The 25963-nt window shown below is 52.7% G+C and overlaps 7 protein-coding genes across 7 annotated transcripts; 3 read left to right on the top strand and 4 right to left on the bottom strand.

Annotated features, from left to right (window-relative positions):
- Positions 1 to 6186: 6186 nt before the first annotated feature.
- On the bottom strand, positions 6187 to 10413 carry UHO2_02670 (uncharacterized protein; the record flags this gene model as incomplete). The annotated part of the gene is made up of 2 exons (XM_041555458.1): positions 6187 to 9362; positions 9435 to 10413. 2 exons carry the CDS (start codon positions 10411 to 10413, stop codon positions 6187 to 6189), a joined length of 4155 nt encoding a protein of 1384 aa, XP_041411392.1.
- A 1558-nt stretch (positions 10414 to 11971) lies between these two features.
- On the top strand, positions 11972 to 15400 carry UHO2_02669 (uncharacterized protein; the record flags this gene model as incomplete). Its single annotated transcript, XM_041555457.1, has 1 exon — positions 11972 to 15400. The coding sequence occupies one exon, from the start codon at positions 11972 to 11974 to the stop codon at positions 15398 to 15400; it is 3429 nt and encodes a 1142-aa protein (XP_041411391.1).
- Positions 15401 to 15551: 151 nt separating this feature from the next.
- UHO2_02668 (uncharacterized protein) lies at positions 15552 to 16550 on the bottom strand (the record flags this gene model as incomplete). The annotated part of the gene is made up of 1 exon (XM_041555456.1): positions 15552 to 16550. The coding sequence occupies one exon, from the start codon at positions 16548 to 16550 to the stop codon at positions 15552 to 15554; it is 999 nt and encodes a 332-aa protein (XP_041411390.1).
- A 1447-nt stretch (positions 16551 to 17997) lies between these two features.
- UHO2_02667 (related to RVS167 - BAR adaptor protein) lies at positions 17998 to 19263 on the top strand (the record flags this gene model as incomplete). Its single annotated transcript, XM_041555455.1, has 1 exon — positions 17998 to 19263. The coding sequence occupies one exon, from the start codon at positions 17998 to 18000 to the stop codon at positions 19261 to 19263; it is 1266 nt and encodes a 421-aa protein (XP_041411389.1).
- A 271-nt stretch (positions 19264 to 19534) lies between these two features.
- On the bottom strand, positions 19535 to 21352 carry UHO2_02666 (uncharacterized protein; the record flags this gene model as incomplete). The annotated part of the gene is made up of 1 exon (XM_041555454.1): positions 19535 to 21352. One exon carries the CDS (start codon positions 21350 to 21352, stop codon positions 19535 to 19537), a length of 1818 nt encoding a protein of 605 aa, XP_041411388.1.
- A 1874-nt stretch (positions 21353 to 23226) lies between these two features.
- On the top strand, positions 23227 to 24267 carry UHO2_02665 (uncharacterized protein; the record flags this gene model as incomplete). Its single annotated transcript, XM_041555453.1, has 1 exon — positions 23227 to 24267. One exon carries the CDS (start codon positions 23227 to 23229, stop codon positions 24265 to 24267), a length of 1041 nt encoding a protein of 346 aa, XP_041411387.1.
- Positions 24268 to 24432: 165 nt separating this feature from the next.
- On the bottom strand, positions 24433 to 25596 carry UHO2_02664 (uncharacterized protein; the record flags this gene model as incomplete). The annotated part of the gene is made up of 1 exon (XM_041555452.1): positions 24433 to 25596. The coding sequence occupies one exon, from the start codon at positions 25594 to 25596 to the stop codon at positions 24433 to 24435; it is 1164 nt and encodes a 387-aa protein (XP_041411386.1).
- Positions 25597 to 25963: the final 367 nt, after the last annotated feature.

Raw genomic sequence — 25963 nt, 5'->3', positions numbered from 1 at the left:
GGCCTGGGCAATGCACTAAGTCCGAGTTGAACAAAGTTGGTGATTGGATGTGGGTTTGGTGAAGGCTGCATTTGCATGCTTCAATCACCAAGACACCACATGCTTTAACTGTTAGGAGAGCCGTCGTAGTGCATTTTGATTATTGTACAGCACAGTCCCTGCCTGAAGTTTGGGGACAGGGTCCAATAGACAATGATTCAACCATCCGATAGCATACTGTCAGCGGTCACGTGCCTGAAACCCAAAATCTACCGGATGTCATGGGCCTGGGTGCGCAGAACGAGGAAAGACCGAAGTTCATATGAAGGTAGTGCAGGAATCGTGGAATCGGGTAGATCGTAGGAGCTGTGACAGAGTTCACTGAGATCGGCAGTAGAATCAGCTCTATGGCAGATCACAGCAAAATCGGCACGAGCATTGTTGATATCACAAATCCCACCAGAATCTGCAGCAAGCGAGATCATGTGGCAGATTCTGCAGAGATTGGTAGTAAGGATGTCCATACAATGATTCACATGCGAGAGGGACCGAGCTCAGTGACATGTGGTCAGTTACCACTCAGGGGCCCACAGGACAGGAGTAGAAGAGAACCGTCACCGGTCAAAGGAAGGAGAGCTGTGTATAGGACACTGGCGAGAGGGACATGAAGAGGAGGAGCAGTGTCGATGAAGTCGACACAGCTCAGGAAAGACAGGAGGGACAAGGTTCGATATGGAGGAGGGGCCTCCTTGGAGATCCCTGTACAGTACTCAATGAAGAGGGTACTCTCTGGAGAGAGAGAGCAGGAGCAGTGTTGCTGGCAACACTGCAAAGAGATATATAGTCATACCTTCTTGTCACAAATGGTCGAGTGGATCCTCATCCACTCTACACTCACCATATAACTAGTCAATACTTTAGAAACATAAGTACTCATTAGTTTTCAGTCAGCATAAGTTGCAATCAATAGATTGCTCCTCATCGAAGTGCATGTGTTGTATCACCATTTCCTGACATCCAAAGGCAGTTCTTAGCAAACCAGCAGTCCGGATATCAATAGAACCGAAGGCAGTTGTCCACTGTGGTCTGGAGATCACCTCAAGCATAGTCGACACACTGGACACTCATGTCGATGCCACCAATCCATATTCACACCAGACATTTGGTGTCATCAGCAAGTTCACATAGTTATTGATTGTGCCAAGCTACCTCTGGACAGAGTGTCTGACAGTGGTCAGTCGAAATCTGCAATAGCATCATCACAACTACAGATTTGAATGAGAAAAGTAATAGAGATGGCTCTACTGCATATCTCATGAAGAATTGCAATACCACAAGTGCTGTCGCATAACTTGACAGAATTGGTAATAGTATTGTTACAACTACCGATCTCAGGTTTCAGGTGCGCGACCTCTGACAGCTGGCTTGTGGTTGATGGTACTCATGTACCGCTTGCATGGAAGCCAGGGATGATGAGCTGGGAGCACTTTAGCTACAAGGGCTTTTACAGCATGAATGTTGCCCTGGTCATCCTACCTCATTCTCTTTGCATTATGGAGTCAGTTGTTGGACAGCCTGGTAGTGTCCAAGACTCAAAGGTTTGGACTTCAGGCAGCAACATCCTCAAGAAACCTTGATTGTACTTGGACAAGGGTGAGTTTATCTGGGTTGATGGAGGGTATGGTCACTCTGCCTTCATGGTTGGACCTTTCTCACACTTAGCTGCTGCAAAAAGCCATGACCTGCATTTCTTCAACCACTCTCTCTCTCAAGTCCAGGTCCAGGTTGAACATGCCATTGCCTACCTCAAGAATCGATTTCAGTGCCTGAATGGGTACAGAGGGAACATGTATCGCATCAAGGATTGTATGATGGCAGCAAGGACTATCCAAGCATGCATTGTCACCCATACATTTGCAAGCCAATATGATGGTCCAGACATGGTTGCTGAACTCCTTCACCCATCCTTCTCTGAGGAAGTAGTTTGTGATGTTCAGACTCTCAGCACTGACCCAAGCCAGAGTGGGAATATGCAGAGTCAATGGCAGACAAATCAAGCTCAGTACGAGGAGGAGAGCATGGCAAGTATGCAAAGCATGATGCAGCCTGCCTTGACACAACTTCGCAGTTCATTGGCACATGATCTTCGAGAGCAAATGTTTCAGGTGCTGTTTGTCAGGGGTCTCGCGCCTGAAACCCAGGTCGGTCTGTCGAGATAATTGGTGACTTTCAAACTGTGCAACAGCTATTGTCTCGGTATCGGTGACTATCAAGTTGCACAGTGACAGCAGGTGGTGATCATTGTATATACTATTGTAGGTTTCGGCTGACCTCTGTGGACACTCCATTCAGGGGTAGCTCAGCACGATCAATATCAATGCTTTGGTTATGATGACACCAAGGTCTGGTGTGAGTGTTGATGGTAATTGTCAGGGGTCTCGCGCCTGAAACCCAGGTCGGTCTGTCGAGATACTCGGTGACTATCAAACTGTGCGACAGCTATTGTCTTGGTATCGGTGACTATCAAGTTGTGCAGTGACAGCAGGTGGCATTTGTTGTATATACTATCGTAGGTTTTGGCTGACCTCTGTGGACACTCCATTCAGGGGTAGCTCGGCATGATCAATATCAATGTTATGATGACACCAAGGTCTGGTGTGAGTGTTGATGATGATGAGGTTGATGGTGTTGGTGATGAGATTGGTGAGGTCGATGATAATGAGGTTGATGGTGTTGGTGATAAGGTTGGTGGCATCAACACGAGTGTCCAGTGTGTTGACTTGATGCTTGAAGTGATCCCCGGACCGCAGTGGACTACTGCCTTCGGTTCTATCTTGATCCGGACCGCTAACCTGCTATGGGTGCCTTCGGACATCAGGTAGTGGTGATACAACACACACACTACGATGAGGAGCAACCTTTGATGGATTGCTACTATGCTGACTGAAACTAATATATACTTATGCTGAAGTGATAACTAGTTATGGTGAGTAGAGTGGATGAGGATCCACTTGACCTATGATGATGAGAAAGCATGGTTATATACCTCTTCACAGCATCGCCAGCAATGCTGCTCCTGCTCTCTCTCCAGAGAGTGCCCTCTTCATCGAGTACTGCTCAGGGGCCTCTCCTGCTTGGCACCCCTGTGCCTCTTAAGTGGTGTCAACTCCTTCGACACTGCTCCTCCTCCTCATGACCTGGTGTCGACTCCCTCGACACTGCTCCTCTTCCTCAGGACCTGCTTGCCAGTGTCCTAGGACTCTTGTCTCTCGAGCCCCTGAGTGGTAACCATCTGAGCTTGGTCCTCTTCGTGGCTGTGCCTGGCCCTCCTCGCATGTGGCTTGGTTCTCCTTTGCATGTGAGTCCATAGGAGTCCATGGTCTCCATGGAGACTGCACTACGACCATGCTCTCTACTGGTATCGACTAGGTCTTCGATACCTGTGCTCCTTCCATATGAACCCATGACCCTCCTGCTTCTTGAGCATCCAGGCCCATGACAGTAATGAGGTTGATGGTGTTGGTGATAAGGTTGGTGGCGTCAACATGAGTGTCCAGTGTGTTGACTTTGATGCTTGAAGTGATCCCTGGACCACAGTGGACTACTGCCTTCAGTTCTATCTATATCCAGACCACTAACCTGCTATGGGGCGCCTACAGATGTCAGGTAGTGGTGATACAACACACACACTACGATGAGGAGCAACCTTGATAGATTGCTGCTATGCTGACTGTAACTAATGAGTACTTATGTTTCTAAAGTATTGACTAGTTGTATGGTGAGTAGAGTGGATGAGGATCCACTCGACCTATGATGATGAGAAAGCATGGTTATATACCTCTTCACAGCATCGCCAGCAATGCTGCTCCTGCTCTCTCTCCAGAGAGTACCTTCTTCATTGAGTACTGCTCAGGGGCCTCTCCTGCTTGGCACCCCTGTGCCTCTTGAGTGATGTCGACTCCTTCGACACTGTGTCATGGGCCTGGATGCTCAAGAAGCATGCACAGGTATCGAAGATCTAGTCGAGATCAGTAGAGAGCATGGTCGTAGTGCAGTCTCCATGGAGACCATGGACTCCTATGGACTCACATGCAAAGGAGGGCCAAGCACAGCCACGAGGAGGACCAAGCTCAAGGAGCAGGCACAGCCACGAAGAGGACCAAGCTCAAGGAGCATGCAGATGGTGACCACTCAGGGGCTCGAGAGACAAGAGTCAAAGGAACTGTCACTGGTCAAAGGAGGAGGAGCAGTGTCGAGGGAGTCGACACCAGGTCATGAGGAGGAGGAGCAGTGTCGAAGGAGTCAACACCACTCAAGAGACACAGGGGTTCCAAGCAGGAGAGGCCCCTGAGCAGTACTCAATGAAGAAGGTACTCTCTGGAGAGAGAGCAGGAGCAGCATTGCTGGTGATGCTGTGAAGAGGTATATAACCATGCTTTCTCATCATCATAGGTCGAGTGGATCCTCATCCACTCTACTCACCATACAACTAGTCAATACTTTAGAAACACAAGTACTCATTAGTTACAGTCAGCATAGCAGCAATCTATCAAGGTTGCTCCTCATCATAGTGTGTGTGTTGTATCACCACTACCTGACGTCCGTAGGCGCCCATAGCAGGTTAGTGGTCTGGATATAGACAGAACCGAAGGCAGTAGTCCACTGCAGTCAGGGGATCACTTCAAGCATCAAGTCAACACACTGGACACTCGTGTTGACGCCACCAACCTTATCACCAACACCATCAACCTCATTATCATCGACATCACCAATCTCATCACCAACACCATCAACCTCATCATCATCAACACTCACACCAGACCTTGGTGTCATCATACCATTGATATTGATCGTGCCGAGCTACCCCTGAACAGAGTGTCCACAGAGGTCAGCTGAAACCTATGATAGTATATACAACAAACACCACCTGCTGTCTCTGTGCAACTTGGTAGTCACCGATACTGAGACAATAGCTGTCGCACAGTTTGATAGTCACCGAGTATCTCGACAGACCGACCTGGGTTTCAGGCGCGAGACCCCTGACACACTGCTCCTCCTCCTCATGACCTGGTGTCGACTCCTTCGACACTGCTCCTCTTCCTCAGGACCTGCCTGCTAGTGTCCTATACACTGCTCCTTCTCCTTTGACCAGTGACAGTTCCTTTGACTCTTGTCTCTTGAGCCCCTGAGTGGTAACCATCTGAGCTTGGTCCTCTTCGTGGCTGTGCCTGCTCCTTGAGCTTGGTCCTCCTCATGGCTGTGCCTGGCCCTCCTTGCATGTGGCTCATGTCCTCCTTTGCATGTGAGTCCATAGGAGTCCATGGTCTCCATGGAGACTGCACTACGACCATGCTCTCTACTGGTATTGACTAGATCTTCGATACCTGTGCTCCTTCCATATGAACCAGTGACCCTCCTGCTTCTTGAGCATCCAGGCCCATGACACTGTTCACTTCCACTGGCCAACAGCAGGAGGACACAACTGCATGCTCCAGGTGCCATGTGAGGATGGCCAAGGACTACAATGCAATGTTGGCATGGGGCTGGTTTTCCAGGCAAAGTTGCCAATTGTCAATGCCTTCACATCCCTAGCACCTGTTCATTGTCATCCTTAGTGAAATGTTTCCACAAAAGACTTGATTGACTATGACTGTCTGTAACAGTGTGAAACACATGCTAACATGATACTGACAAGCTTCAGTATTAATAACATACATGTTATATCAAAATAATTGCCACCTTTGCTGCAGATGTGTTTTTAGAAACACATGTTTTTTGGATGCTCCTAAAAGGGGTGTTCAAAAATGGGAAAAACTCGTCAAAATCGAGAAACACGTGTTTCTAAAAACACTCGAAAATTGATACCCCCTTTTGTGCAATTCCTCCTTCCAACAAAAAAAGAATGAGTTGAAGTCCTTCGTCAGTGCGTTGAAGTCATTCGTCAGTGCATTGGAGTCAGTCGTCAGTGGTTGGAGTCAGTCGTCAGTGGTTGATGATGATGGTAGGAGAGAGAGAGAGAGCGAGAGAGCTAGGAGTCTATATATACAAAAGAAGAGCGGCGGAGAGCCGCATTGACTGCGGAGCATAACAAAGCATTTGCCTTGAGTAGGTTGTGACACATGTGGTCCGTGCTAAGATGTTAAGGCCTTTTACTCGGCCGTAAGCACTACCTTCACTGTCTCCATGCTTTGTGCGGCTTTATCTACTTCAACTCCCCCCCTCAACAGCATATGTACCCTGTTCATTATGCTGTTGCTTCAAGGTGTGACCTCCGTTCTTCAACACTGTCGCATAGCTCGGGGACCCCGTTCCATACACTGCTGCCGGTATTTGCAGGTGTAGCCCAGATCTTGCTTGCTGCATTGCCTGCCTCCCAATGGGCTTCGTGAGTACGTCTGCCAAGTTTCTTGTGGTGTCTACGTACTTGATCTGCACCCATCCCTCTTGTACGTTGTTACGGACGAAGTGATACTTGGTGTCGATGTGCTTAAGCTTCCAGTGCTGTGCTGGGTCCTTACTAACCTGTATGCAACCAGTGTTGTCCGAGTAGACCGTCGGTGTGCCTGTGGCAATGCCAATTGAGCGTAGCAGTTGCTTGAGGAAGAGCACCTCACGTGTTGCTTCCATGGCTGCAATGAACTCTGCCTCGACAGCGGACAATGACACGCATTTTTGTGTCGCTGACTTCCAGGCTACTGGGTTCCTGTACACTAACGCCACTGACCCCGATGTGCTTCTTCTCTGTATGGTGGCATCGCTTGCCCAGTTTGCATCGCTGTGTGCAACCAGTGGCTCTTGCGACTCACTTGCCCTATAAACCAATCCAACCTGCCTTGTGCTTTCGAGGTAACGTAAGACCCTTTGTGCTGCCTGATAATGCTCCTGCGATGGTTCACGCATGTGCCTAGCGAGAACACCCACGGTGAGACTAAGGTTGGGCCGGGTGCTGTTGGCAACCCAGAGCAGCTTGCCAACAATCACCGGATACTCCTTCTGTTGTGCTGCGCTTGCGACAAGGGTTCCCTCCGGTATGCTCTGCATTGGAACCATGGTTGGCTTCGTACGTTTGTCCAGGTGCTTTGCCAGCACTTGGTCGATGTACCCTGACTGACCAATCGTCATGGTGCGCATCGCACGGTCTCGACTGATTTTGATGCCCAAGAAGTGAGAGACCTCACCACTATCTTCCATCTTCCATCTCTGACCAATCTGCTTCTTAACCTTTAGGACCGTTTCCAGCTGTGGTGCTATGACTAATGTATCATCGACGTAGATGACCACAATGGCCATATCTTCACCCTGTCCCTTGGTGTAGATGCAGGGAGCGCACTCTACCTGGAAGAATCCCATGCGTCGCAAAGACCTGTCGAACTCCTGATTCCATTCTCGCCCAGACTGCTTTAGGCCATATAGGCCCTTGACTACCTTGTACACCTTGCCGGGTGCTACTCCTGATCCTTCTGGCGGCTTCATGTAGATTGCTTCCTTTAACGTGGAGTTCAAGTAAGCCATAGTGATGTCCAGAGCATGTACCTCCCAGTTGTTCTGCACCGCTAGTGCTAAGATGGCTCTGATCGCTCCGAGGGGTGCTACTGGAGAGAAGGTTTCTTGGTAGTCAATCCCCTCTCTCTGTGTGAAACCCCTTGCAACCAGTCGCGCTTTGTGCTTAACAGGTACACCGTCAGCATCAAGCTTCAGCCGAAGCACAACCTTAGAGTCCACAAGTGGTACTCCTGGTGGTTGGTGCACCACCTCCCAAGTCCCCATTGCCTCAAGTCCTTCTAGCTCCTTTCGTATTGCCTCCTTCCAGAGCTGGGCGTCCTCACCATTCATTGCTTCCCCAAGCGTTGGGTCCAGGTTCAGTATTGCTGTGTTGGCGGCACCCACTGTGCTGTCTACGGCTGGTAGGAGATCCTCCACTGCAGTCTCTGATCTGGTCTCCTCCTCTACTATGGCTGGCGTGACACCCTCCTCCTCGACCTCCACGGTCACCATGGGCCTGACTGCCTCTTGTTGGCGATCACTCCATCCTTTGTCCTCATGGAATGTTGCTGAGTTGCTCCATTGAATTGACGCAGGCTGGTCCAGGTTGCAAAACTTCCATGCTTTGTGTTCGTCGTCATACCCAATCATGATGGCTGGCTTTGCTCTAGCTCCATGCTTGCCTTGCTGGTCCTTCTGTTGAACATGAACCCATGCCAAGCATCCGAAGACTCGCAGTTGCTGGGCCAGCTTGTGCGCGGTGGTTCCATAAAAGGCCTCGTGGGGAATGGTTTTGGTGGCTGACGGGGTAAGGTTCATCACGTGTGCTGCTGCTGTGATTGCATACGGCCACAACTCTCTGGGGCAAGCTCGACCAATCAGCATCGAGCGCATCTTTTCTTGGACCGATCTGATTGCTCTCTCCGCCCGTCCATTTTGGACGCTGATCCCCGGGACGCTCTTTTGCCACTTAAAACCCTCTTGAGTTTGCCAGTCTTCGGCTGCTATGCTGCACCATTCTCCTCCATTGTCGCTGCGGAGTGTTTTGAGTTTCCTGTCCATTGCCCGTTCCATCCTGGCTATCCACCTTCTCAGCGCTGTGAGTGCGGCACTCTTTGTGCAGAGTGGTTCCACGTAGATCAGAGAGGAGAAGTCGTCCACAGCAACTAGTGCGTAGTGGTAGTTGGCATGTCCTTTGAAATCTGTCATCAGGTCTATGTGTACCAGCTCTAATGGTGCCTCCATTCTTTCCGACTCTGATTGGCTCATCCGTGCTCGAGTCTGTTTTCCTTGACTGCACGCGTTGCAGTGCTTCGACTCATGTTCCATTTCCTCATCGGTACCTAGGTAATGGGCCCGGATTTGTCTCGTTTTGTCTCGTCCTGGGTGTCCGAACCTCTCATGCCATAGGTAGCTGTCTCGATGCTTCATGTCCTTATTGCCCTCTGGGGCATTATCTAGTTTTCCTGTGTTCTGGTTGTCCTCTGGGACGCCATCTCGTGTTTCCTCCAGTTCCAAAACCAGTGCTTGTCCTCGCACTTTGAAGTGGCCCTGTCTTCTGTCCCTTTTGAATTGTACTTGGGTACCATCGTTCTGCTTTATGGTAGTTCCAAACTCATCAAAGATTACTCGTGCACCATTCTCGATCAAGCCTTGTACGGACAATAAGTTAGCATTCAGTTTCGGTACATAAAGCACATCCAATAGTTGGATGGTGGCCTCACCGACCCGAAGGGAGGCATCTCCTATAGCCTTCACCTGAAGCTTTTCGTCCCCTGCCGTACTGATTTGGCCGACCTTGTTCGTTGAGGTGAGCAGCATTCTCTCATCATTTACCATATGATGGGTTGCACCTGAATCGATGATCCAGGTGTCGCATGCTGATCGCTCGCCCCTGTCGACTGCTAGAAAGGTGCACCCGAGTTCCTAGTGGTTCACTTCTTGTGCCAGATTGGGGGTGGGTCCGTCTCTACTAGGTGCGGGGTTATTGTTGGTGTTCGTGCAGTTTCGAGCAATGTGATTAGGTCCTCCACAAGTGTAGCACTTTGGAGGGGCCGAGGGGTTGCGAGGATCGCGCCTGCCTCTGGGTCCTTGCTCCGCCTGGTCCGTGCTTGTGGCAACCCTTGCTGCTCCTCTAATACGGCCGGTGACCTCACCATCCTGCTGTTTCTTGGCGAGTGCGTGGTAGGCTTCGTCATATTTACAGTCTGGTCTGGCCGTTTTCAGTGTGTCGATGGTGTTGGCATAGAACCAATCTTGGGCCGTGCAGCGATAGAGAGTTGATTTCTTGAGGTCCTCGTCGAAACGCTTTCCCAGGCGTGCCGCATCGTTCCAGATCGAATCGAGTTCCTTGCCTAGCCTGACAACGTCTCGATTGTGCAAGCGCACTGTGTGAATACAATCCTGCAGTCCTGCTCGCTTTACAGCGTCGTTCAACGTTAGTGCCTTCTTGAGTTTGGCATAGAGTGTGCTACCGAGTTGGACTTCTTCATCCACTCCCCTAACGGTGTAGGTGTCGATACGGCTGTCTGGACTGTTGTCACAGCAGGCGTGGATGAGGCCCACGAGGGCTTTATCCAAGTCTTCGTCGTATTCCTCGTTTCCAGGCGCTACCGTGCCATACAGTATCTCCTTCGCATTATGTACTCTTTGGAGGCAGTCGATGAAGGTAGGTTCCCAAGTGTGCCAGTTGCTGTCGCTGAGCTTCTTGATGTGCGCAATGGCGCTCAACACCTCCTTGGGGATCTTCTCGGTTTCCCTGCACGGGGTCTGGTTGCTAATGCTGATGAGACCCATAGCTCGTATGATTGCTTCCTCGGCCGTTAGTGCTGGGTTCGCCAGCTGGAGGATCCTGACTACCTGCGTGAGCCATCCTTCCTCCTGTCCGTTGCTTGGGGTCGTTTGATCATCATCGCCCCTTCCCGTCTGTCCAGCTCTTGTCGATGGCGGCATTGCGTTGAGTGTCAGACTCTTAATCAGTTGAAGTCCTTCGTCAGTGCATTGAAGTCATTCGTCAGTGCGTTGGAGTCAGTCGTCAGTGGTTGGAGTCAGTCGTCAGTGGTTGATGATGATGGTAGGAGAGAGAGAGAGAGCGAGAGAGCTAGGAGTCTATATATACAAAAGAAGAGCGGCGGAGAGCCGCATTGACTGCGGAGCATAACAAAGCATTTGCCTTGAGTAGGTTGTGACACATGTGGTTCGTGCTAAGATGTTAAGGCCTTTTACTCGGCCGTAAGCACTACCTTCACTGTCTCCACGCTTTGTGCGGCTTTATCTACTTCAACTGAATGTGCTGCGATTCTCCTCATTTTTCCCTGTGAACGTGAGATCCTGGTGCTTCTCTTCCGTATCCCTCCGCTTCTGCGCCCTTTACTTCTTAGGGGAGCATGCCTCGCCAACGACCAGCGAGTCCCGTCCTCGAACCGGAACCGGCAACGGTAACGGCACCATGATCAGCAACCACACGAGCACGAGTAGCGGGGGTTTGTTTGACAGCGCCATCCTCACCTTTCCCGAGCTCAAGCACGAAAACAACAAAACACCAAAATTGCACTTTTGCTGCACGTGACATGGCGTGCGCATCTGAGCTGGACTGCACGCGTCGCAACCCGCTCAATCGGCTTTGTTTGCGTTGTTTGCTCCTCACTCTTCTCACCTTGCCACCATCATCTTCTCATTTCGGCAAGTGTCGCTTCAACATCAGCCTTGCCAATCTTTCTTTCCCGCCTGATTCCTTCCTTACGTTCCCCCTGTACAACCCGCTCTTCTCTGCGCTCGATCGGTCCCTTTACGGCGGACTGGAAGCCTTTGAGCCAGCGAGCCACCTCGCTGACCCGCAATCTAACATGGCTTCTGTATCAGTTTCTGTATCGTCCGACTGATCCTCATCTGTGCGGCCGTGTGAGTCAGGCTGGGATCGATAATTCAAATTCATCGGGTACAGGCTTGGCTACCAGAAATAATCCCAAGTCCGATCCGAGCTGACTCTCCGCGTGCTCGCCTAGACAACAACACTGTCGATCCGCCCTTGTTTGACACTTTCAACAAGGATCGACATGAACCTTGTCTTCGATCTTCACCCTCCCCTTCACCTTCATCCTCCTCTCCCTCCATTCCTATCTCGACTTCCACCACTGCATCACCCACAAAGCCATCATACCCATCCCCATCCGCATCTTCGGCATTAGCTTCAACAGCTAGAGATCATCCCAGCTTCCAACGTCTTGAATCGAACCACGGTTGGAGCGCTGTCACTCAGGACGACTACAACAAAGGAGCAGCAAGTCGGAACAGCAGCGAGGTGCAAACAGATTTGCCTCGCAATAGTCATGACAACGACTCGATCACAGCTGTGAGGAACGACAACATCAACCTAGAGTATCTTTCCGCTTCTCCCCGAACTCCGAAAGCACAACTCCAACATCAAACCAAGACCCCGGTCATCGTCTTCCTCACCGGAAACCATACCCCTTCTCTTGATACTGATAAGGAATTAGGCCCCGATATCACCATGATGGACCGTCATTATCCTTCGCACCCATCCTTCACCAAGACTAAGGTCCCCTCGTCTAATCAAGCCCCGAGCAAAGCTTCCGTCTCTACTATCTTGGAATCCGCGAAACGCGCCAACCCCGCCAAGTTCATCTCTCCGATCTCGACCAATCATGCTGGTCCTCTGCTGGGCAACACACTCAACTCGAGCGCTTCCGTACACACCGCTGCATCGGCGCTTATCTATCCCTCGTCACCCGGCGAGGGTCCGCCTGTAGAACCGAGCTTGTTCGCCTACTCTTCCTCATCGTCCGGCAGGACACCAAAGAAGGTCCAAGGTAGCAATGCGAGTGTGCATACAGCGCAGACGAAGAAGAGCAACGAACGTGCCACCATACGCAACGCTCGAGGCGAGATCGAATGGAAAGATCCTCCTCCCGTTCCATCCGCTCTTCCGTCAGCCTCTGGATCGCAGCAACGACGCGGGCCATCGCCTTACGACACTGTGAAACCGAGATCCCGCAATCGCTCTGCTGGTGCGACAGATGAGCGACGAAGACAGAACAGTCGAGGAGACGTGCCATACAAAGCCATCGGCAACAGCTCTAATCTGAACGACACCCTTTCTCCGCCACAGCGACCACGCAACCGACGCAGATCTACGGACGATGACGATGGATTTCATACCGCCGATGAAGATGCCATCGAAGCGCGAGAATGGGAGTGGAAACGAGATCAGCAGATGCAAGCAGATCGACTCGAAGTCTATCACCGCCAGCAAGCCTGGGAAGACGAAGATCGACGTGCTAGGAAGCGTGACGACCGCGACCGAGCTCACGCTGAATCCATGGAGCGGAAGCTTCAAACAGAGGCACGAAGGAAAGCTGATCGTGATGCGAGACGTCTGGCACGAGAGAAGGCCGAGCAAGAAGAAGCAGAGCGTCGAAAGCGACACCACGAAGAAGCTCAGCGTCGACGCATCGCAGCTGAGCGTGAGGCCGAGGAAGCACGCATTTTGAAAGAGAAGGAAGCCGCAGAGAGAAGGGCCAGACGAAAGCAGCAGCAAGAAGAACGACGAAAGCGCGAAGAGGAAGTAGCCATACGTAAAGCTGAAGAGGATGCTAAGCGGAAAGAAGAGGAACGTCTTGCTGCGATTGAGGCAGAACAACTAGCGAAAGAGGCTGCTATCGAAGCGGAGAGGGTGGCCAAGGAGAATGCTATTCGAGCTGAACGAGAGGCTGTGCTGGAGAAGGAACGACAGTTGGTGGACGCAAAGCGTCAGGTCGAGGAAGAAGATCGTGCTGCACGACGCGCCGGACGAAGGGAAGACCGACGTGCTCAGCGCGCACTCGCAGCCGGCTTCCCAGCTGGTGAGACCGATCCGGAGGCACAACAGTCCGAGGACGAAGATGAAGATGATGTCCTCTTTCGGGACGACGACTCTGATGCAGAGTCGGAAGTCTTTGTTGATGCAGGCACCGAAGACGATCTCGACGCAGATGCAGAGGCAAAGAGCGCTACTATCGGCTCGATGGCTCGTTCAACCTCCAACCTTGATGCACCCTCCAGCACGGATGGAAGCTCCGACATGCCTGGTACACCAGCAGATGAAAAGGCAATGTCGATGCTTGCGCCTCGCTCATCTACTTTGGACTTGGGCAGGAAGTCCTCGTCGAAAGCTGGTCACGGACAGGTCAAGTTTGCTGCCGGCACCAGTGGCGAAGCAACCCCGACAGCGGCAGGTACACTCATCGAGAAAATTGCACCGTACAAGTCGGATCGCTTCCGAGATGCAGTCAGACTCGGCGCCAGGCGGGCACCGACATCAACAGCGGCAGCAGCCCCAGACTCGACGATCCCGCAATCGACTTCATTGCTCACAGCCACGTTCGCAGCCACGAAAGAAGAGGGCGACGAGGCTGATGACGACGATGAGGATCGACCTGCAGATGACGAGATCGTTCAGCCAAATGGGCCGTATCGTGACGGCGGTATCACCTATGGCCGAGGTTGGTGTGCTCATGGTCTTGCTGACCCCTCGCTCGCCATCGATCATCGCCGCTACGTTCGCGTTCCTCGAGGCAAAGCTCCCGCTGCAGTCGAGTCCGAGGACGCCACCAAGTCAGCCGCTGTTCTAGAGGCCCAAGAATTTGATGAGGTGATGTACTCCGACCTTGGCGAGCTCATCTGGTCGGCTACCACGCCTGACGTGATCGCCCGTCTCATCAGCCATCTCGACTACGCAGACGTCAAAGCTCTTCGTCAAATCTCGCAGTCCATTCGCTTCTCACTTGGTCAGCTCGCCGGACGTGAGATCGTCCTCGCTCGCTTCCTTGCACCTATCGGCTATCACACATGGAAACCTGCCAGCATCTCAACTGACCCGAACGCCGAAGTTGTCGAAAAGGATCCGCTGCCGTTGAGCTTAAGCGACTGCGAGGCCTTCTTGCTCAGCTTCGATCTCGTGTCGGAGTACAAGCTCGTGGGTGCGGAGTACGCGAGAGCGCCGCATAAGATGGATCCTCGTTATCCGAGACTAGCCCGCGCAACGACCAGAGCATGGAATCGAGTGCTGACTCGACTGAGGATGCAGCCCGACTACCGGGGTGGCAGTGGCAGCCAGCATGGCATCACGAGCCCGTGGAAGCCGGGTCGTGCTGGATTCTTCCGTGCCTGGGTTCCCTCGGCAGAGGCAGGAGGCTGGCTGAGCGACACAGAGTTGGCTCGTTGCGAGCGAGAGTTGTTCATCGCTGGTGTCTTGCCGCATCTGCAAAAAGGCGATGTTGTCTGGGACTGCGCTGTTGGAGACGAACGCAACGAAGGCAAATACATCTTCGACGGTCGATACCTGCGCGATCTTTCTTTCATGTTTGATCGTGGAGGACACTTGCCATCCTGGCTCAACGCCTTCTCGTTCGCACCCAGCTACTACCACAACATCATCCGAAGTTCGGATGCGTCTCAGCCAGTTGCCTACCTGGATGTTCTGCCATGGCGTGACCAGATCGTGTCAACGATGCGGCTTGTTCAGGACCAGGTTGAGACCTTCTCACCTCAAGGCGCGCGCTACAGGATCTCGAAATGGCTCTACAGAGCTGCCATCAACGTTGTACCAGGGGCCATCATCTCAGACGAAGGCCTGGAGGTGGTCGACGCAGGATGGCATGGCAAGATCGTTATTGAGACGGAGGGTACAGCGGAGCATGCGAAAGAGTTGATATCAAGATGCGCAGGACCAGCAGAATCGGCACAGACCAAAGCGAGGCTGTTGGCAAGCGTCATGGATGCCGATGGTCGACCTCGGGTGCCAAAGGCACCTGCCCCAACAAAGGACGCACAAGGAAACAGAATCGAGACCACAACACCTTGGGCTATCGTCAGAGCGAGGAGCAGACCGGGACTCATCTGGATCAGACCCATGGACATGCGCGAGCGGGTCGTTTTCTAAGCAGAACAGGATCACTCTAGACCAATTTGTACTTCTGCAGAACTCAATATACCTTGACGACCACAGTGTCGCACAACACATGCACATTCACCCAGTCCGGGCGAAGAAAGGGCAAGAAAGTAGCAACAAGATTTACATTTGAAACGCAAGCTTAGAGCTTGGCAAAGCGGCTAACATCGTCGTTGGCAACCTTGACAACTCTGGCGTAACCCATACCTAGACTTTTTTTGCCGGTGTTCTTGACAAATTGCTCAAATGCGATCTCCTGCTTACTGTCCTTTTCGCCGACCAACCAGACCTTTGTCTCGAGCTCATCACCAGGCCTCACTGGCGAGGTGAACCTCACAGCGAAAGCCTCGAGCTCGTACCTTGTCTTGGCCCCAGTGAGGTTGGCGGGTACACCGTCGTTGCCCGAGTTGACAGCCTTGAGCACTGCACGAGCAGCGAAACCGTACGAGCAGAGACCGTGCAGGATGGTACCACCGAGACCGACCTTCTCGCCGAGACCTCCGTCGATGTGGATAGGGTTGTAGTCACCGGAGAGACGGTAGATCATAGCCTGTTGGAGGGTGGTCTTCTCGGAAAGTGTGAAGTCGGGGTCGCGAGTGGGTGCTTTGGGGGTGGGAGGCTTGGTGATGATCGACTTGTTGAAGCCAGTGCCTTGTCCACCGCCGCGGTAAAAGCTGCTGCCGATCATTGTAGCGTGGTTGCGACCGACGGGGCTGATGAGACGGACTTCAGTCTCCATGATGAGACCGGTCGGTCGGTCGTGAACTGCCGAAATGCGCTTTTCCAATTTCCAACCCTCACCTGAGACGAGAGGGATGGGAGCGTGAATCTCGATACTCTGTTCACCGTGGACGACGGTGTTGAGGTCGAGCGAAGGGAAGCCGGGAACAGCCGCACGAGATGAGACCATCTCGGAGAAGACGGTGGTGTCCTGCGACGTGCCCTTGAGAGCGAGGACGACGGGGTAGGTGGGGAAAGCACGGAAGCCAGCCTCGCGCTCATAGGCGTAGTCGAGGTCCTTGGGTCCAACACCGATGCTAACGGCATAGGTGAGGAGATCGCGACGGTTCCATGCGACGGGCTGGGTGCCAGCATCGTGACCAACGGTTTTGTTGAAGTCGACGTTCGAGTTGGAAGACATGATGTTTTTGGGGTCGCCTGGGATGTGGACGATAGGTTGCTGTGCTTTTGCCGATGTAGAGTAGAGACGAGGTGGAGAGGGGGAGGCTGAGATGGTAGAAGGAGTTCGTATTATGTGTTTTGCTTTAGGAGAAGAGAAGGCAGCATGAGCCGGAAAATGCGGGGGGGACAGCCGGTTAAGGTTCTGCTGTATTGAGGACCGGCCAGGGTTGGACCGACAGCCGGCAGAAAATCGCGCGACTTGTTTCTGCGAAGAAAGCGCGCTCAAGCCACTTACTCCACGCTGCACCCCACGTTTGTATGTCGAAGACAGCATCCTGTGGCTCTTGTTTGCCTTTCGGCTCGAGTTTCGCCTTTAGTCCTGCTGTGAAGTGATCTGGTTTGGTGACCTTGGCCGACGGATCGCTGTAGCCTGTCACTTGTCCCGTTGTGAGATGCTCCTAGGCGACTGCTTGGTTGGTGGTGTGATGGGAACATCGATGAGAGCTATCCGCTTGCACGTTACTTTCGTGTGCTCGACGGGGGCTTTCACCACGCTTTGGCCGCATCAACATCATGAGCCCTCTCAAGCTACAGCATGTTGAAAAGTGAAGGAGTTTTGTCCCGATAACTGGCGATCGGGGAGAGTCTGAGTACGATGTCACTGCTATTATAGATAGAAACATATATACTCAATTGACTAAAGGAGCATGGCGAGAGCCTAGTGCTCCCAGCTTGATATATATACATATGGATGGTACATGCCGAATGTGGGTGTATCCTACTTAAAGACCAAGTATGACAACGAGCGGGACTGTGTTGTACCCGATCTCTGGTCAGATCGGCCCCTGCTCTGTCTCCGATCAGATCGGCTTCCCCCGATCCCTTCCATATCGGCTTACGTCAACTTGCATCATCATATTGGATCGTTTCCTTCAGCACAGCATCATGCAAACACCGGCATCGAATTTGCGCTTTGCAAGCGCAAAAGTCAAAGGGATCCCTGGTGCTTCTTCGCACAGGATTCCGCCAAACGTCCAGGTGATTGTAGATCCATGCAGGAGGAAAGAGGTTAACTTGGCCATCACTTGTCGAGGAGTTCATGCTTGATTAATTTCTGCTCTCAATTTTGTTAGACCGTCATAAAGCGGGCCAACAGCTAAAATTAGAGGCTGATCAAACGCGTACGAAACAAGTCGAAGCCAAGAGGATTCTGGAAGCCGAAAATGGGACGCGAAGGCTGTGATGACGGAAAGTCGCAGGGAGTTCGGTGTCCGTGCTCAGAGCCTCAGGAACGGCTGACAACCTAAGCCCATCCATCATCTCGATTCTCTACACAGCCGTTCCCTCTTTCGGTCATCAGACGCCATCATCAACATCCTCAACCCCTACACCTCGGTCACTTTGTCCTACCTACAACACGCACCCGACCGTAGAAGGGGGTATCGCCGACAAAAACGTAGCTCAAGATGAAGGGCCTTGCCAAAGCCATGAAGCGGACGCCGCATCTCATGACGAGTAAAATCGGCATGGCGGCCAAATCCTCCGATCCAGCATTCGATTCTCTCAATCAACGTTTTACCTCGCTCGAGAAGTTCTCGGAAAAGCTGCTGAAGGATGCATCCACCTACCGCGATGCCGTCAAGAACATGCTTCTCTCCGGTGCTAGCTTCGGTCGTCATTTCGACATCCTTTTCCAGCCCATTGGATCCGAATACGACCTCGAGCGTCGACACCCCAATGCACAGCACACCATGGCTAACCTTCCCGCGTATGGCCAACTGATGGACGAGCTTAAGGAGACATTGACCCCAGAGATCGAGTTGGTCGAATCACGAGTCATCGCACCGACCAAAGACTTCCAGACCGTCATCAAGGCGATCCGTAAGAACATCACAAAGCGAGACCACAAGCTGGTCGACTACGACAGGCACAACAATGCCTATTCAAAGCTCCGTGATAAGAAGGAAAAGTCGCTCAAGGACGAACAGAACCTCTTCAAGGTCGAGCAGGAGTACGAGGCTGCCGCTGCCGACTACGAGTACTACAACAATGCGCTGAAGGAGGAGTTGCCAAGGTTCTTCGAATTGGCGAGCAAGTTCATGACCCCACTCTTCCACAGCTTCTACTACATGCAACTCAACGTCTTCTACCTGACGATGGAAAGGCTGCAGAGTTTCGCGCAGGGCAAGTACGATCTGACCAACAACTCCATCGCTGTCGTGGAGGATACCTACATGTCTCAGCTCACAGATGCTGCGGAGAGGTTGGAGAACTTGACCATCAGGAGAGGTGCTGTACCAAGTGCCAAGGTCCTGGCCCAGAACAGAACGTCTGGTGGAGGTTTGAGTCCTTCGGGCTCGCGATTGAGTGGACTGGCAGCAGGTGCACCAAGTCGGTCTGGATCGATCCTTAGCTCTCACTCGACCTCGGCGGCCGCAGTCCCGCCGCCTTACTCTCCTACTACGGCTGCTGCAGGTGGCGCAAGTCTGGGTGCGGCTGGCAAGCGCGCTCCACCTCCTCCACCGATCAAGCCTAAGCCAGGCATGGCTCCAGCAAGAACATACGTCATCGCGCTTTACGACTACACGGCAACGGCAGACGGCGATCTCAGCTTCAGGGCTGGCGACAGGATTGAAGTTACGGAACGCACTGCATCGACAGAAGATTGGTGGACGGGCATAGTCAACGGGCAGAAGGGGGTCTTCCCCGGCAACTACGTACGAGACGAGTGATACCGTGTCTTTCTTTAGAGGATCCGCATTCGAACATAAGCCCTTCGTCAAGCCCAGCTTTCCTTTGATCGAATCAGTTGGTGTCGCTTGCAGAATCATAGAGCTCTACCAGGCACGAGCGTGTGCAGTCTGCGAAGATAGCGATGAGATTAGCGATTAACAACTGTGAAATCCTTTGCTCGGCAGCGAGCGACAGATTGTGAGGACAAGAGATGTGGGATGGAGGTGTCTGATGAAGCAAGTTGGGTATGCATGTGTGAGAATGCTGTTTCTAGAAAGGCGAAGGCCTGTGCTCGCCTGCAACCGACTTTCTGGCCTGCAACGAAGACGTAGATCGAGGAATGCGGCTGGAGAGGCTTCCCGCGTGGCCGTTAAAGTCTGTGACTCTTCTGCCTGCAGCTGCTCTCAGTGAAGGGCTTGCCGCCGTTCCGACTCCAGCTGCGACGTGAGGTGAACTGGTATCACCAAACACAAAGGGCGATCCTCTATTTAATGCTTGATCCCTAGTGGGTGTCTGACGGAAGTTGAAGTCGAATGCGGAGTGAGAGTGTCGCAAGCTCTGTGGTTGGGCAGGAGAGGCAAAGGTGCGTTTGACAGGCTCAGGAAGAAACGAGATGGAGTCAGACGCAAGCTGATCCAGATTTGAGCTAGAGCGAGTCACTTCTTTTGACATTGAGAGCCCTCCTGTTCTGGACGACGATGCGGTGGCGAAGGGGCTATCGAATTGCTGTGAAGTCCGGGACGTTAGATAGGGCGCTGAGGATCGAGATGAATCCAGTCCAATGCCGAAGCTGGGAGAAGGAGTGTCGATTTCCCTGAGATCCGATTCTTGCAGGACTGGAGTCGAATTCAGTGCGGCTCGACCTTCCGCAATCAATGCGTTCATTCTGGCTTCAAAACGTGAGAGCATCTCGTCATCCTCGTCTTCGTCATCTTCAATGTCATTGACAACTTCAGCTGCGTGGTTGTCGGCGTCATCTGCTGCCGAGAAGCTTTGACTCGAGCTGGAGACAAGACCGGGCGAAGCAGCTGCGGCCGGGGCTTGCCCGCGGAAAGCACCAGGCAGGGCCTTCCTCGGCGTGCTTTGACGGTGCATCTTAGAGCCCTGAAAAGTAGGCCTCCGCCGATTACGTTGTGAAGAGACGAACACTTTGCGGGCGCGAACCGAGTTGGACTGCGGCGTAGTTAGTTGCTGCGGTTGCGCGAGTGATGCAGATGGCGTGCCTTGGTTTTCGTAGTAAGGAGGAGGTGGCTCTTCAATTCCGCCAGGCGGCATTCGAGCATCTTTGTCGCTGCCGTTGGCGCCAGCACGTTTGTTCGGCGAGATTACATGGCCCATGTCTGCCTCCGGTCCTGCATCTGGGTGGTGTTGATGTGTTCCACTGTCTGCCGAGTGACCCCATGAAGACCATAGAGAGTAAGCAGTCAGAGCTGCCGCACCCGTGTACAGCGCCGCGTTGAGAGCTGTATCCACGATCGTTCCTGCTAGGCCACGACGACGCTTTCGGGGTGGGTCATCGGCAGGCGGGGTTGCCTCCTGGATCGCCTGCGACGTCTCTCGCAGCGAGGCTTGAGCAGATTGGTTGCCGCGGGAGAAGATAGCGTTTCGAGCGAAATAGGACGACTCGTCCGCGTCTGCAGCAGTGCAAAAGCTCGAAGGACTGACAGACAATGGCGTTTGTTGCTGTCGGAAGCTAGCGAACGAGCTTGTGCTGCTCGAGGAAGGCATGGACGCCATCGAAGCCATCGAGGCACTGGTTGTACTGGTGGGAAGGGCCATGCCGGACTGAAAGCTGAACTCAGCACGTGGTGGTTCGTTGTTGGTTGGTGACGGGCCCGACGTAGAGGGGCCCATCTGCTCCCACGGCAAAGAGCCTAGTCCATTTCTGCCAATCGTAGCAGTCCACTCTCGCTTCTTGCCGGAGGGCGTCGTGGACGGTGGCGACATGGTGACAGGGTCGAATGCGGAACTGTCCCCGTTGTTGTGAGATAGTGACCCGTCCTCGTAAGCTGAAGGCGGCGGACGATTGCGCGGATGAAGAGGTCCGCGCAAACGACGCCTCGAGGGCACTCCGTAGCCCGTGTTCATCCTGATCCTGAAGCAAAGTAGGCTGCAGGCTGTTGTCGATCCCTTTCTGTTACGGGATCATCCAGCTGGTGGACTGTCAGACAGTTTGTGTGCTATCCGCAGCTCTGCTCGAAGGTGGTGTTGGCGTCGAGGAACGAGTCAAAGAGACAAAGCTATTGATCTAAATGAAAAGGCAGACCCTGCGCACTACATGAAATTTGGTTCCGGCCGACTGCTGTCCTGTCGATCCTTTGCTGATTGTTCGCGTTGACGTGCAAGGCGCGTAGAGTGACAGGTGTGGGTCTCTCCTGAAGGTGAATTTACAGTGCCCCTGATGTTAGGGTTGACCTTCATGCCCCGTTCCCCTTTCAACGATCACAAAGCTTCTTGTCTGATGGCACCAATGACGAATGGAGAAGCGACGGTGCAATACGAGACATAGCGCTCGTCCTTGTGCCGGTTTTGGCCGAATCGAGCCAGTTTTCACGCAGAAGAGGGGAAGCGGAAAAGCTAGAAGAATGACCTGCCGACGCGCCATGTCAATCTGACGACCTATCGAACCAGGCTTGGAGTTGCAGCACGACCTTAGCTGAGGAGACTCAAGATATAGCTTGTGCAGTGGTCCGTACACTTATCACATATGCCATGACGCTTGAGTGCGGAAACTCAAAGGCAATGCCGCCAAGAACCCTGATTGGGCGTGTGTCGAAGGCGACGAATCTCTCCGACGGTCCAATAAGGTACCGGCGAGGGCAAGTCTGGATGTTTTCTCAGGTCGCTGTCGGTAGGCAAGCAGAGGTGCGACTGAATTCCGACAATATGCCTGTACATATTTGGTAAAGAAGAAGGAAGGTGATACTAGTCTTCACGTATATATATATGTGTTTGACCCTTCTGACGACAGGTTAGGAACGGCTTTCTGCCATTTCGACCCCTCCCACAGCCCGGCAGTCTCTGTTGAATTTGATGACCGTTGCCTGGTGCACGGTTAAGCAAGCTGGGAACAGGACATAAGGCTTAATCCTCTTGCCTCTGTAGTAGCACTTTTCAGTGCTGGTCAGATTGCAACTGCAAACCCTCTCAAGCCTATGGGCGTTGTTGCCGACCGGACCCTACTTAGACCCCACCCTTGCGAGATGAAATCCAGACACTCGTAGACATGACTTGCTATGCGACGTTCGTGTGCGTCATTGACAACTGCCCGAAATCCGACATTTGACACTACTGTATTATGCGTGTTTGTTTATGCAGCTTATCCAAGCTTTTCCTGAATCTCCGGTACGCCCATTCTTCGACCTCGCTGTGTTCACAGCTAGTCTTCATCCTGTTGTTTGAATCACCTTATCATTCTGTTTCTTGCACCGAAGGCGCTGATGAGATTGCATTGATTCAGTAAGATCCGGCGTGAATAAGAAGCTGAATCGCTGACAGCGCCGCGCTATCCTGCTAGAGAAATCTCCGTTGAAAATGGTGACGAAGCCGAGGCGAATTGGCCTCCACCAGAAAGTTGTGAGCCAAGAACAGTGACGTTGAGCCTTCGTTCGCTTGGCAGGTCGCAGTCTTGTTCTTTGTGTGCATGAGCATAACACGAGGTCCATCCATCAGTACGACGACTTCATACAGCACCCGACTCCAATACGCAACTGACAGCTAGAAGCGAGAACCTCAGCTAAGAGCTGAATCATCTTATCCCTCCTCCATCACTTCATATACGACCATCATCTTCCAGGTCCGTCATCTTCCAGGTCCGTCATCTTCCAGGTCCGTTCCCGCCAAAATCCATCCACCTATATTTCGAGCCCGTTTTTGGTCTGACCTGCCGCCAACAACGTTTTCTTCCTACAGACGACCGTAGTCTCTGATAAATCCCTTCAAAGGGTATAGACTCGCCCAAGATGGTTGTTTACGTCTTGGACAACTTCTACCTTTCCATCACCTTCCTCATCTCCCTCGGCTGGCAGCTACTCGGCTTCGCCATTGCTTTCGGTCTTCAAATTGACACCATTACCGACTTCTGGTCCGCTGCCAACGCCATCTTTCTTGCCATCTTCACTCTCTGCTGCGGTGACCAGTACTACGCACGCAATGTCATCGCCAGCATCTTTGTCATTGCATGGGGCGCTCGTCTGGGTGCTTTCCAGCTCTTCCGCATGATCAAGATGGGCGGCGACTCGCGCTTTAACGAGATGCGATCCAAGCCCCTCAACTTCCTCGGCTTCTGGACCTTCCAACTCATCTGGGTGTGGACGATCACTATGCCTGTCACCGTGCTCAACTCGCCCAACTCGAGCGACCCTGCAGAAGGTGGAGGCAACGCCCGTTTTGGTAACGGAAAAGATGTTGTCGGTATCATCTTCTTTGCCGTCGGCTTCGTGTCGGAAGCGCTCGCAGACATTCAGAAGTACAGGTTCAAGTCGGTCACCAAGCCTCCCAAGGGTGCCATCACTGATACTGGTATCTGGAAGTACTCGCGACGGCCTAATTACTTTGGCGAAATCATGCTTTGGTGGGGTGTCTGGCTGCTTGCTCTTGGGAACACCACCGAAGCGTCCCGACGAGGTCGCGATGCACTATACGGCTCCATCTTTTCGCCTACCATCACTATGGCCCTCCTCCTCTTCCTCTCCGGTATCCCGCTCGCAGAGAAGCCAACTCAGCAGAAGTATTTCTTGATGTCTCACGGTCCCGACAAGCAGGCAGAAAGCTTGGAACCATGGCACGATCAGACAGAGACCGACGCATGGCACAGGATGAAGGTTTTCCGAGAGCGTACATCGCTTTTGATACCTCTGCCCAACGGTCTGTACAAGAGGCTGCCAAGGTGGCTGAAGTCTACCGTACTCTTCGATTTCCCCTTCTACAACTTCGACGAAGCTAAGGACGGCCACAAGGTCATCCGCGAGGCTGAAGACAAGAGAAACAACGAGAACGCCTGATTGCTGGGGTGATTCAACTTCAGCTTAGATATTCCTCGTAAATACCCTTTCCATTGTAGACTTGCTAATACTCGCAAAAGCCCGTTGAAGTTTCATCAAAGTGTAGGTTGTCTGAGCGACCCCTTGACAATGAGACTGAGAAATGCATGATGGATAGGATGCAGTTTACTCGAGGTCAGCCCACCTGAGACATGCGACAACAACCCACCTACCTCGATCGCTGATGTCTCCCATCTCCTCTTCCGCCTCTGGCTCCTTGTTCACATCATCCGACAATGTCCTCGATGTAGACCCTGCATCGTAATCGGGTTTGCGCGGTATCGTGGCGCCTGTCCATGCTCGCTGTGAACCGTCGATGTTGCGTTCCCATATTCCGCCGAATCGCATTTCTTCCCAGTCTGGCACAATTCCCGCCTGCCTGCCTTGTTCCAGGGATGCATCGTTTGCCGCAGCACGCTGTGCGAGCTGAACAAAGAAGCGCCGTACAGCTGGTCTGCCGGTGTGGAAGCCAGCAATCAGCACGCATCGAGCATTGCGATCACGCTTGAGCATCTTCCGTATTGATTGGATGAGAAGCGGATGTGCGGATGAGACCCATAGTACATCTGCTGCGAGAACGACATCGTAGCCAGACTCTCCGTCGTCGTTGGGAGATGGGAAAGACTCGGCTAGAACTCGAGCTTCTTCCTCGTCATTGCCCCAGCCAAGCCCGATGACTTCCACCTTTCCCCGCGCTTGATTGTAGTGTGGGTTTTGCTGCCTTCCCTTCCTTGCCCTAGGTATGAGAGCAAGGTCCAGATTCCGTTCGAGATTGTCAATGACGTGAGGGTCAGGATAGTCTGTGATCACTGTCTTTCCTGCTCCCATGACACACGCCACCAAGCCTGGAAGGCCAGTTCCCGCACCAAGCTCCACTACGGTCTTGCCTCGTACATCAACAAAGTCATTCGCTTTCTTCTTGCCGTGTGTCACTTCCGAGCTGCTATCGTGGCTGTCGGTGCTCTGCTCGGCTATGAGATCCGCTAAATAGAGTCCAGCATCCCATTGATGATGAGCAAAAAGCTTGGTGTTGATTCCGCTGTTCTGAGCGATCTTGTACCGCAATGAAGTCTTGCGCAAAGGTGCGCATCGGTAGCGAGGTGGGAGATTGTGATGAAAGTACTTGCAAGTGTCCCCAGGATCCCCGTGTATGGGTTGATAGTGCGAGAAAAGGGTAAAAAGAGAGTCCTCGAACAGTGATGTCGGCGAATGAGGTCTTTCGACAGCATCTGACGCAGACGAGCTCGTTGAAGACGTCGAAGCTCCATCATTCAAGTCATGATAGCTCATCCTGAGCAGGCCTAGCGAGGAGGGCCGAGGTAAAATGAGTAGGACAAGAGCAAGAAGTAGCAGAAGAAAACAAAATTTCCACATCATCTCCTTTGCTTTCCTCCACGGAGTTGCAAGACCCTGACACAAATTTGGACATTTCCTCGTTCTGAAGCGGCTCAGGCCACATCGTAGCTTTCCGCTTTACGCTTCTCCGCATCTGGCCTTACCATTATCATCCTAGACCAGACCGTGGTTCACACCCATCTCGAAGCCGTCTTCGAGATGCCCTTTCCCAATCTCCGTCGCATCTTCAGCTCTTCCCGAACTGACGACCAGGAGCGCGCAGTATCCAGACAAGCCTTCTTCCGCTTCTGCAGCTTCCTTA

The sequence above is a fragment of the Ustilago hordei genome (genome assembly GCF_900519145.1).
Source record: "Ustilago hordei strain Uho2 genome assembly, contig: UHO2_contig_04, whole genome shotgun sequence".
Lineage (NCBI taxonomy): Eukaryota > Fungi > Basidiomycota > Ustilaginomycetes > Ustilaginales > Ustilaginaceae > Ustilago > Ustilago hordei.
This window is presented reverse-complemented; position numbering and strand designations above follow the sequence as displayed.